General features: G+C 42.2%; 1 protein-coding gene across 1 annotated transcript in view; it reads right to left on the bottom strand.

The window, feature by feature from the left end:
* Nucleotides 1-11,395, bottom strand: part of LOC135209336 (COP9 signalosome complex subunit 3-like) — a 55,151-nt gene extending 43,756 nt beyond the window's left edge. Inside the window, exon 1 of the mRNA XM_064242037.1 lies at nt 11,240-11,395. Coding sequence (XP_064098107.1) covers nt 11,240-11,294 — 55 coding nt within the window. The 5' untranslated portion in view covers nt 11,295-11,395. The remainder of the gene's footprint in view (nt 1-11,239) is intronic.
* Between the last annotated feature and the right edge of the window lie 325 nt (nt 11,396-11,720).

Raw genomic sequence — 11,720 nt, 5'->3', positions numbered from 1 at the left:
CAAAAATGAATCAAATTCAAATCATCAATTTAAGATAGCGTATGCCTAGCCACAAATCCAAGTAAATAAATCAAAAGACAATTAGGATACTTAGCGGCAATGAAAAGTTTCCAAAATCCTAAGACGGAGGTACTGAAAACAGGTGTTTTCAGCACCGGCGACAGAAAAAATTATGAATAGAAAATGGGAATGGTTCCTGATACCCGCCTCCCAGCGGCGGGAATGGGTACTAACCACCTGGCCGACCACTGCGTGTGTCGGAAGTTTTTTAAATTCTGTCGGACTTCAGATAATACAGCTATATATATATCTGACAGGTAAGTTTCATGAACAAAACATATTTTAGAGAGAGCATCACATGCTTATTTTAGTTCGTATGGGGCTTTCATAGGGTAGAACATCACAGCAGGCCAAGCAGGCCACCTACAATCAATGCAAGCCACCCTCCGAAAAAGTACATTATAACGCGTCCTGACACCCGAGATGGGCATCAGTCGCGACTTTGTTGTTTGGTGAGAAACGGAGCTAAAGACCTCTACTCTCCTTTTGAGTAAGTATTTTCTCCAAAGTTAGAAATTAAGGCCTAAATTTTTAAGATTTAAACAGAGGGTACTGAAAATGGCGCCCACGGCCAGTGGAAATCTCACCAAAACGCTTTAGAAAATTTTTACTTACACAACTAAAAATGTTTCGAAGATTGACGCCATCTCGATGTTTACGGAGTCGCTTGTGTCAACAAACTTTCCATTTCCTGTGATAAATCCGCACACCACTTGTACCCACAGACGCTGGAGCACTTTTATCACAACAATCGAAACACGATTTCTCACCAACACAAGCCAGGCGTAAACAGCTGTTTGGGTAGAAGATGACGAGAAGCGTGCTCTTGGCTAATTTTTAAATAAGTACTAAAACATCAATTATATTTTTCATATTTATGATGATTAATTTTGAAAATATTCGTTATGAAAAAGTAACTCGACTCTGACTCAAATTTAAGTAATTATTTTTCTGAATTAGAACGTTCTTTCAAGTTCTGTATTATGACGTCACGACATCTTGACTTTCGTACCTATTGTAAATAATTGCTATACTCAACTGTCATGCAGAAACAGTTTACCAGTTATTCATGCAGATTGTTATCAGCTATACATGTAATTGTTATAAATCGTAATGCGCATATATATATCTTTTTTATTACTTACTTTTGGATATATGAAGATGTTTTACTGCTGGATTATCGCCGTAGTGTGACGCAATTTTCGTTTTTTTTTTTTTTTTTTTTTTTTTTCGGTCCATGGGCCTCTGTCTGTTTTCGACACCATAAGAAAATTATGGGGCCGAATTTGCAATGACCAGAAAGTCGTTAAAAGAGGAAAGTTAGCATTGAGGGGCATATGTATTGACTGAGAAAAATACAAATTTATTCAATAGCTAGCTTGTAAAAAATACTTGGTTATTAAAACTTGATTGACAACTAAGCAGCATGTCTACTATGGGTTTCAGAGACAGTGCAAGCACGTTTTTGGGCCCAATACCTATTTCTGTAACGAACACTCTTAACAGAACGAGATTTTGCTATAGTGCATTACACCCAGTGCCTTAATTTATAAGGGTTATCGTGAATCACTAATAATCGTAAAGAATAACGACACTTGTCCTTGTACCAAGAGACAAAAAACTCCATTATGCAGAAAAATGGATACGAACACGCGTATATAAAGCTCCACTACCCTCTCCCCAACCCACCCCCCCCCCCCCCCCCCCCCCCCCCCCCTCCACCGCCATCCCCCCACTTTTCTTCTTCGTTCCTCCGCCTTCCTTTCTCTCTCTCTCTCTCTCTCTCTCTCTCTCTCTCTCTCTCTCTCTCTCTCTCTCTCTCTCTCTCTCTGTTGCCATTCGGTATGTGTGACCCTCCAAACAAAACTGGTTATAAGACTACACACAAAACGTTTGAAACTTGGTGAAATTAGGCTATGTATTGGAAGTATATATACATAAATATTAAACAAAGCAATTTTATCATTATTGCATTACTATGACAACTAGAATTCATGGAAACAGTTTATAACCTGTTAAGCGTCACCCACGTAATATGATATTGTTATTGTACAATAAAGTTTCATACATACTTACCTGGCAGATATATACTTAGCTATAGACTCCGTCGTCCCCGATAGAAATTCGAATTTCGCGGCACACGCTACAGGTAGGTAGGTCAGGTGATCTACCGGCCTGCCGCTGGGTGGCAGGAATAGGAACTATTACCTTCTAAGGACAGATTTTTCTCTTCCACCTGTCTCCTGAGGGGAGGCTGGGTGGGCCATTCAATCGTATATATCTGCCAGGTAAGTATGTATGAAAACTTTATTGTACAATAACAATATCATTTTCATACATTAACTTCCCTGTCGATATATACTTAGCTGATTGGCACCTTTGGCGGTGGGTAAGAGACAGCTAATTACTGATTAGACAGGTAAACAACATACGTTGTAGGTAATAAATAAAATAAAACCTTGGTTCCTATGTGTTTAGACGAAGGGTTGACTCCTAGCTATTGCTAGGAGTCTGCTTCGTCTCAAGAGCTCAGCGAGGATGTGACCAATGGCTAAGAGTTCTTGTAGATCTGTCAATGGGGTCTTATCACTTACTTGACAGAATCTAATGGTTATTTGTCAAAGGGGTCCTATCCACTTACATGACAAAACACCTATGCCTACTGGCATAATTAAGGAGCACAACACCGATCCCGATCACCTGATCCTAACCACGAGGGTTTGTGCTTAATTTGAAAAGAGCTATCCCCAAACTCATTTCAATAACCCCCAAAGAAAATAGTATACTTATGTTAAAATAAACAAAATTTTTAACTCACTAGTTAAGGATCAGTGTCGGCTCCCTATCCCAGCAACGTATCCGTAGACACGTAACCAAGAGAGAAGGATATCTCTCATAGGTCAACTTGACCTCCTTCGTGCAAAGAGAAGACAACACAGAGTTGCATCTCCCGTAAATTACAGCTAATATGTCTCTCACGACATATTGTTATGGAAAGAACAAGAATTGTTAAAAGCTCGCACTTCAAGCGCTTTTAATTCTCAGCTGTTTGAAGGAATCATCAAGTTACTAAGAAGTGCTTTAGAGATCACACTGTTCCAAAGAAGACCAGGGCTTTCTTTGAAATTGATCTCTTCTGGATGAAGCCTAGAGCCTGGCTTGTGCCTGGCTGGCGCCTCGCGCCTGGCTGGCGCCTCGCGCCTGTCTGACGCCTCGCGCTTGGCTGGCGCATGTTGCTTGCCTGGGCGCTCGGGCTAGCGCTTGCGCCTGCCTGGAGCCTCGCGCCTAGCGCCTGGCTGACTTCTCCCCACTTGCTGGAGCTTCGAGCTTGTTAAAGAGTCTCGAGGAAACTGGCGATGCCCACCATCGGACACTTTTTTCCGATTTATTTGCCTCTAGCGCATCTGCGCCAGGCTGGAGGGCACGCTCCACTTTCTCATCGACAATGACAGTGTTTATTTGGACTGTCTTCCTCTGGCGTCTTTTACGCCCCTGTTTTTTCTGGTATTTTTGGCGCCTGATTGGCGCTACATTGTCCAGAAAGTCCTTAACATCCACAATCGTTTATCAGGAGACTGGAGAAGGGTGGAAGAAATTCTTTCACTTTGAGCTTTTTTGGGTCTCTCCGGTAAGGGGAAAGGTGATTTGTCATCAGCTACATCCCAGTAGACGATAGGATATCTAAACCGTACGAGAGATAAGAGTCTTCCTCCGAGGAGGGTCCTTCATGAATACTAATCCGTGCTCACGAAATCTCTTCTTACATGTTGAAGGGGTGTCTCGTTGCAGAATCTTCCCTATCCTTGCCCGAAGGAAGGGAAAAAACAAAAAGCCTGGAAGTCGAAGGAGACTCCGAGCTGAAATTGGGAGTACTCCTGATTTCTAGCTCTTTATTGTATCCCTCTGAACACCTTCTGGGAAGCATTTCGAGCCGTCATCGCATACCAAAGACTCTGTAGGCAAACGTTTGAACCATTCTACTGTAGATGAAAACGTAAGTACTACTGCCTGGACAACGAAACCTCTATCTGAAAACATTGAATCGGACCAATAGGGGGGTTTCAGTTCTTTTGCTAGACATACTATGCTGGCAAGAACCCATTGTCTAGTCTCCATAGAATCTGATGCGAGATTCCAATGCTCAAAAAATTCACTTGTCTTCTTGGTCGTTTAGGACCAGAGAAACAAAGAATTCCCTTCCCTCACAAAAAATTTCTCAAAGAAGTTTGATGAGGAGCAGTTCCATCTTGTCGAACATGGAATCTGTGGCCACAAAAAAGATCCCATTAGAAGTACATGATATCCTACTCTTGTCATATTAAGGTATATATCGTATAAGATCCCGAAGATCTTAATCCTCTGCTATCTCCAATTCCCTTTGTAGAGACAGAGTATAGCCTTTTACTGCGTTCTTTGATAGCAGATATATACAAAGGTGATTCTTCCCTCTGAAAGGGAAGAAAAAAACCGCTATGTGGTTCACAGAGGTATCGGTAAGAGGACAGTTTCCTCATTCCCTCTAGCACGATCTGCAGCAATTCTATGTCTAGGCCATGACTATTGTCATCTACCTTGAAAAAATCCTCTCATTTATGTCCACTTCTGGTCAGTCTGCATGCAGACAGACTCAGAGTGGAGAGGTTGTTAAGGTCCATTTAATAATAGATGCTGATAGAATATCCAGACTCTCTTGGAAAAGACTTCCAAAAACATGCTGTGAGAAGAACGTGACCTCTGTGAATCCAACCTCTCTGAAGCCAAAATGAGGCATAAAGTATTATCCTCTCTTTCTTTGATGCCCTTTATCTTAAATTCTGTAAAGAATTTATATTTATATTTATATTTAGGGGAAAAAAAAGACTATAGTATATCCCCTTTCTATAAAATAAAGATGGCGTATATTGCTACCTCTCTTGGTTCGAGGAAAAGGAAGCATTCTATAGGAAGCCTGTTCGTCTTCTACCTTGCTAAGAGATCTATGAAGAAGACTTTCCGCAGGTTTCCTTTCAACAACTCTTTCCAATAAATGTTAGACATACGTTAACAGTTATTATCGTCGATCGAGAAGGTTCTCACGGACATGAAATATCTTGCATCGAACCTCTTAAGGATCGTTACGTTCCCTGTCTGTTTTCCAAATAGGTTCTCTTTTTTAACGCGAACAGGAGCGAAAAAAGAGATTCTTTGATGCTCTTTGCGATATGAGAGAGTCGTGGAATTGGCCTAAGTGATAAAAAGGGTAACGAAATCAGGAACGATTCTTGCCGTTACCGAGCCTGCTGTCCGAGAGGCTACTGGATTCTTAGGTAATAACTCGCTAAAACGAGAAAATATCTTGGATGGTGCTCTTGGCCCATTGCTTCAGGCTGGCGCTTCTGGCGCAATTTTGCGCTAGGCTGGCGCTTCTGGCGCAATTTTGCGCCAGGCTGGCGCTTCTGGCGCATTCCTGGCGCTTCTGGCGCATGTTGCGCCAGGTTGGCGCTTCTAGCGCTTTGCGCCCGGCTGGCGCTTTCTTCTAATTCTCTTATGTTATGTGTCAGAACATCTGTGCCTTTATGGTACCCGACCTCCTTTCACATGTTAATTCCGTTCTTAGTAGGAAAAAACTCTTATATACGAAGTATAGTCCATTCAGGGAAACCATTTCTGCCACGAAGAGAATGTTTCCCATCCCACTCATCCATCTTCTCTTGAGCAATATCCGATTCTTAAAAGGTTGTGTGCGTTTCTCGAAAGACTTGACCATACCGTAGTCTTAAAGTGAATTCTCTACTACATCCATCTTCTCACTAAGCATGTATTCTAATAAGCATGCTTTCGTAAGCATGAGAGCATTATATAATATAATGTTCTACTGCTTAGAATCCTTTAATAATGTTACCTACGGTAAACAGCATTGAAAGGTTATAATATCTTTCTTATTGAAAGCTTCTTAGCAAAAGGCAGACAATATTTTATTTGTGTTAGCTTAACTAACTCCTCCATTCGAGACTAAGTCCATGATTGTGGGTGGGGGGATATACGGTTAACCATTCGATCCCGTTGGAGAGAGAGATGTAATCGACTAATCATGACCGAGAACCGGATGGTACTGTATTCAGTATTGGCCTTAGAATGACAGCCCGGCAGTCTCGCTCGCTGCCTGACGCATTCAATCATGAGTTGCCAGTTACTTCATTAAATGAAGGAATATAATACAATTATTCTCGAGCCTAAGGAAGCTCTTAATAATGCAAATTTAAGCCAAACAACCTTTGTTAAATACCGAAGCTGAGTAGGTATTGTCGTAACAAACCTTTTAAGCGAAGTCCCTTACCAGGAAAAAACCTGTAAGGATATAGATAATTCCGTAGCGAACCACAAAGGCAACTCTGGTATGGGTATATGACTTGTCATTCAGTAGTCGTATACAGCAAGTCTTGCTACTACATTCTTTCCTCTCCGATCCAGAGAGAGAAAAGGAAATCTTGCCCTCTTCGTTCTTTTCGTCAATAAACACGAATTAGTATTAGTCGAAAAGAGATCGCAATGAAAACTCTAGGATCGAAGAGAATCCTCAAATTTTTATTCTCTTGGATATAAGGCCGTATTCTATGCCTCTATTATTTGGAAGAGCCTCTAATCAATGAATGAGAGCTCGTACAAATCTTGTTTAATTTTCAAACGATCCTGAGAAAAACTCTATCATCATCTAAGTCCTCCTGACAAGAATGACGGCCGCTGTGCGACATATTGCATTCTTCTCAGGAGACAAGCTGTGCTTTGCGGCAGATTTCCACCCGAAACGGACATATCGTGAACAGGACGACGGCCGCCTGTGCGGCACCTTTCGTCTCTGTCCAGAGAAATCCGCTCCTGGTCCCAAATCATAAAGAGACGCTTCCTGGTTGATTTCTCCGTATGATTCTTTTGAGGAAGATCTTGGCGCTTGGTGCTTAACCATTGCCGAAAGTCTGGTTTGTTCAATGCGCTTGGACGTATCTGTCCGTCTCGGACCGTGTCGTCTGTCCGAGCTGTCACCTATGGAACTTGGCGCTTGGCTGGTTGTCATTCCAGTACGACACCTCTGCCTGTCCGTCTTGTCCGCTTCTGGCGGCCTGTCGCCCGGGGGCCGGACGGAGTTGCCTGCGCACGACGTTTTGTCCAATCCAGACTGTCCGCCTTGTCAAGGTTGTCCGCAATCGGCACGAGTCTGTCTGGTTGGAGCCGTCCGCGTAGGACACTTTTTCCTGTCCGAGTAGTCCAATTCTGGCGCCGAGCGCCTGGGTGGTTCTGTCCGACTCGGACACTCTTCGTCATTGTCCGTATGTTGCGTCTCAATCCTATGAGTTTTTCGTCCTTCTTTCTTTATTCGTCTCTGTACTCGTACGAGGAGTAGAGGAGATAAGTCTGGAGTCCAGAACGCCCGTAGGACGAGATCTCTTAACAGGAAGAAAATCTCCTTTCTCCTCGGAAGGTCTTTTCTCAATACTCCTACTAAAGAGGAAATTTGTTCCTGCATTTTAAGTAGGAAGTCCGTCGCAGTTTCTTCCTTTTCTTTGCCATGAATAGGAGAATGCGCTCTGGAAGGCGGTAGGAGATCGAGATATTGTCCTCTTGGCTCTTTTCCTCTCGTAGGGAGAATCGTCCGGGAAACGTTGCGGGCTCGAGTCCAACGTCGGAGCTTTCAAATCCTCTTGATCGACACGGCAGTTCGTCGGAATTCCATCCACTTCTTCGAGGAGACGAATGGGAAGACGAAAAGCACTCTTTTAGGATGCCTTTCCAATGGCGATCCTTGGCAGTCTGGGACGCTACAGATTCTGCCGAGGGGACGCCTGACCGGTGGGGATTCTCCGTAACCTCCGTACGACTGTCGACATTCCTTCTCCTCTGGGCCTGGGAGCTTGGAAGAGGTCTAGGTCTGGGAGCGAGACAGAGCCGATCGGAACGCACCCTCCATTATTTTTTAGGACGCCTTTCCAATGGCGAACTTGGCAGTCTGGGACGTTCCTAACCAGCTACCACAGTAGTCTGACGAGGGGACGCCTGATCGGTGGGGATTCTCCGTAACCTCCGTACGACTGTCGACATTCCTTCTCCTCTGGGCCTGGGAGCTTGGAAGAGGTCTAGGTCTGGGAGCGAGACAGAGCCGATCAGACGCACCCTCCACTTCAATGGGGAACACTATATTCACTTCTTACCTTTTTAGAGCTCGCTTTTGAGCTACATCCATTAGCTTCAAATTTGCATATATAAATTTGTAGTTTCTGTGGAGTAAGAAGGTGATGAGGATGCAACTACTACTAGTACTGCTAATACTCTAACTGCTCGTTAGCACAAACGCTATTAAAGCTTATAAGTAAGCGTATCTAGTTATATGCTCTTCTGCTTCCTAAAGTAGGAAATTAAAGTTTAATATTTCCTCAATAAAGTTGTAACCTTTATTACATGTAATAATGAATAAATATTAATAATTCCCTTTATTGCAAACTATGTGAGTGTCTACCGATAATTTCGGTAGTTTCAATTAGTATTTTCTTCGAAATTTCGAAGCGAAATTCATTAAAAAGTTAATAAAAGCGTATGCCGAACCAAAGACCCAGTACTTCCCTGCAAAAGACAGCCCAGAAGATCGATGGTGATGAAACACGAAAATCAAATCAGGAGGAACCGTAAACGTGTGTTTACAGTCCAAACGATAGAGAAAAATCTGTCCTTAGAAGGTAATAGTTCCTATTCCTGCCACCCAGCGGCAGGCCGGTAGATCACCTGACCTACCTACCTGTAGCGTGTGCCGCGAAATTCGAATTTCTATCGGGGACGACGGAGTCTATAGCTAAGTATATATCTGACGGGGAAGTTGAATGTATGAAAAATACGTTTACCGCGATCTACTCGGTAGCGCCTTCAACGGGATATTACGTTCAAGACTTTAACTGTGCTTGTCAAGCCGTCAGCCCCGTAATAATACGTTTACTCGTATAGAAAGTGTAGGAACATCATTTGGTAACACTCTCAGCACATGGGAAACTTATTTCCAGCCTGGCAACTCTTTCCTGGTGGTCGCTTATGCTAGAAAACTGCCTGTCCCTGTTGGTTTTCTTTCAATACGCTTCGGGCGTTTATCGAGACAAATTGGATTTCGCGTCTTTCACAATGAATGTCCCAAAGAGGAGGCATATTTCTTCAGGTGAGATCAATCAAATACTAGATGAGGAGTGTGATATTGATAACCTATTTGATGATGAGAGCTCTAGTTCTGAATCCTCCAGTGATGATACAAAATTTTCTTCCAATTGCGGGAGTGAAGATGACTTTTCTTTGCCGAGTGACTGGACTCCGAGAGAGAGAGAGAGAGAGAGAGAGAGAGAGAGAGAGAATTTCCTACAGTTAATTACAGTATGAATAACAAGCATAAAAATCAATATTAACTTTGAAAAAATATCATCAGTGCTATGATCGCTGATTACAAAAAAAGCGTGACGGTACGTTAGCAGCGAGCTCATCAGGGGCGGACGCTTAACAGGATAATAATGGAACGGCGTATGTGTGAAGCCTCCACTAATGTGGCAACGATGATTTTGCCATTCTTAGCATGCAAACATTGAAGGTTACATTTATTTCTGGCATACGATTATTAAAGAAATTCAAAATACTAATAAAGACTGAAATCAATGAAAAGTGCTAGCAAAAAAAAAAAAAAAAACGTATTCGTTCCTCTATGGTTTTCGGCAGCCAGATGTACGAAAACGTTAGAAACATTTGATTTTATCTACTTTAGAAATATCTGTAATTTTTCGGGGTAATTTGGTTGCAAAAAAGGGATAATATACAATGATTAAATCAAAATTTTTAAATAACAAAGTAAATTTAAACTAAATAACGAGTAAAGTAAACAGTTTAGGGAATAAAACTTTGCAGTTTCGTCGTCTGTCGTCGTCTGCTGTTCGAAATTGTGTTTATGGCGCGCGCGCTTAGAAACCAGGAACAGCAACGGGTTTAAAGTGCAATGTGGAGTGAACTGAGACCAAAATGTGTATAATAACAATCAAATAAGCACTGTGGAGTTTCAGTTGTGATGGCAGTAAGGATAAAAACCGCCGATTACAAGGTAAGAATGAATTCAGTTCCAACCATAACCCCGGGAATAACAAGTTTCATACTTTCACTAATATAGGCAACAAAATGTTGTTTTATTGTGCTGATTACAACTGCAATCTTGAGTAAGATCAATAAACGTTACATACATACGCTAACATTGTTCAAATGAGTGCTGGGAAGGCTGGGGAAAGATGGTGGCCGTCACTGATGAGAACCGTCCATGCAAAACGTAGCCGCCATATTGGATTTCAAAACTGCCTTGAAAACATATTTTATGAAGAGCTCACATGCTTATTTTAGTTCGTATGGGGCTTTCATATATCACAATATGTTGACGAAACTTCAATCTTTTAAATGGTATGCTTAGAGTTGCAATTGTATTCATGTTTCACCAATTAAATATCGAGTGAATAAGACCCGTCTACCGTGATGAGGGTTGGCCTGTCGTGATGTTTCCCCCTATATCACATAATGTTGACGAAACTTCAATCTTTTGAATGGTATGCTTGGAGTTGTAATTGTATTCTTGTTTCACCATTTAAATATCAAGTGAATAAGACCTGTCCACCGTGGTAAGGGTTGGTAGTCGCTGGTGTTTCCCCCAAAGTATTTTTTCAGAGGGTGGCCTGCCGTGACCGTCGGTGTTGGGCCAGTCCATGCGGTTGTTTACCCTACTAAACAGGAAGTAGCCGAAAATCGTATATATACCAGGCTAACTTGAGAATAGTCCGCCAAACTAACCTAAGCAACTCTTGCCTAAGTTACCGGTAACCTAGGACGGCCTGCGTAGGCCTAGGACTACTCATGTGGGCCTATGCTATAAGATGGAGGTCGGAGGTGAATAATTGGCAGAGTAAATAGTAAATAGCCTGAAGTCGTCTAATAATGACACACGCCATAATGAATCTCGTCTAGTATGGGCCACAGGGGTGGAAATACCTACCCAACCCCGCGAGAAGCCCAAAACAGACTTCGTGCACCGAACCCCACAGAACCTTCGAAGTAACAACCCCCACTTATGAACCCCCCTCGAAATATGCGTTAATTAACCCGTTCATATTACCCATCACAGCTGAAAACAGGTGGGAAACATTACCCTGTGACGATAGAGAAGTGACGTTATTGACGAAGTGCTCCAAAGCGGATGCCATTTTCACCTATACGGCCGAAAGGTAAACAAATGACAATAACGTCGGAGGCGGCGGTCAGATGGACCACTCTGGTATAGCAATCGGATTCCCGGAGGGGAAATAGAGGCTTTTTTCGCCTTTTCAAAATTTTTATCTCTATAAAAATGGCCTTTATATGATTCTATGTTAATATCATATGCAATTATTCTGTAAATTATATGTCGTAGAGCCAGAAAGTTAAATAAACTTCTGTTTTCTTCGGAAGTTAACAACGGAGTTTGTCAGATGGACCACTCCGATAGCAATCGAAGTCCAGGTAGGAAAATAGACTCATTTAACTTTTTGACGCGACTTTCTTCGTTGAATTGCGTTTTAAATGAATTATTAGTGATATAAAGTGTAATAATTTTATATAAACTATGTATTTACACTATAAATTTTAAACAA

This window comes from Macrobrachium nipponense, chromosome 37 (genome assembly GCF_015104395.2).
Source record: "Macrobrachium nipponense isolate FS-2020 chromosome 37, ASM1510439v2, whole genome shotgun sequence".
NCBI lineage: Eukaryota > Metazoa > Arthropoda > Malacostraca > Decapoda > Palaemonidae > Macrobrachium > Macrobrachium nipponense.
The sequence above is the reverse complement of the archived record's forward strand: the minus strand, read 5'-3'. Positions and strand labels throughout refer to the sequence as shown.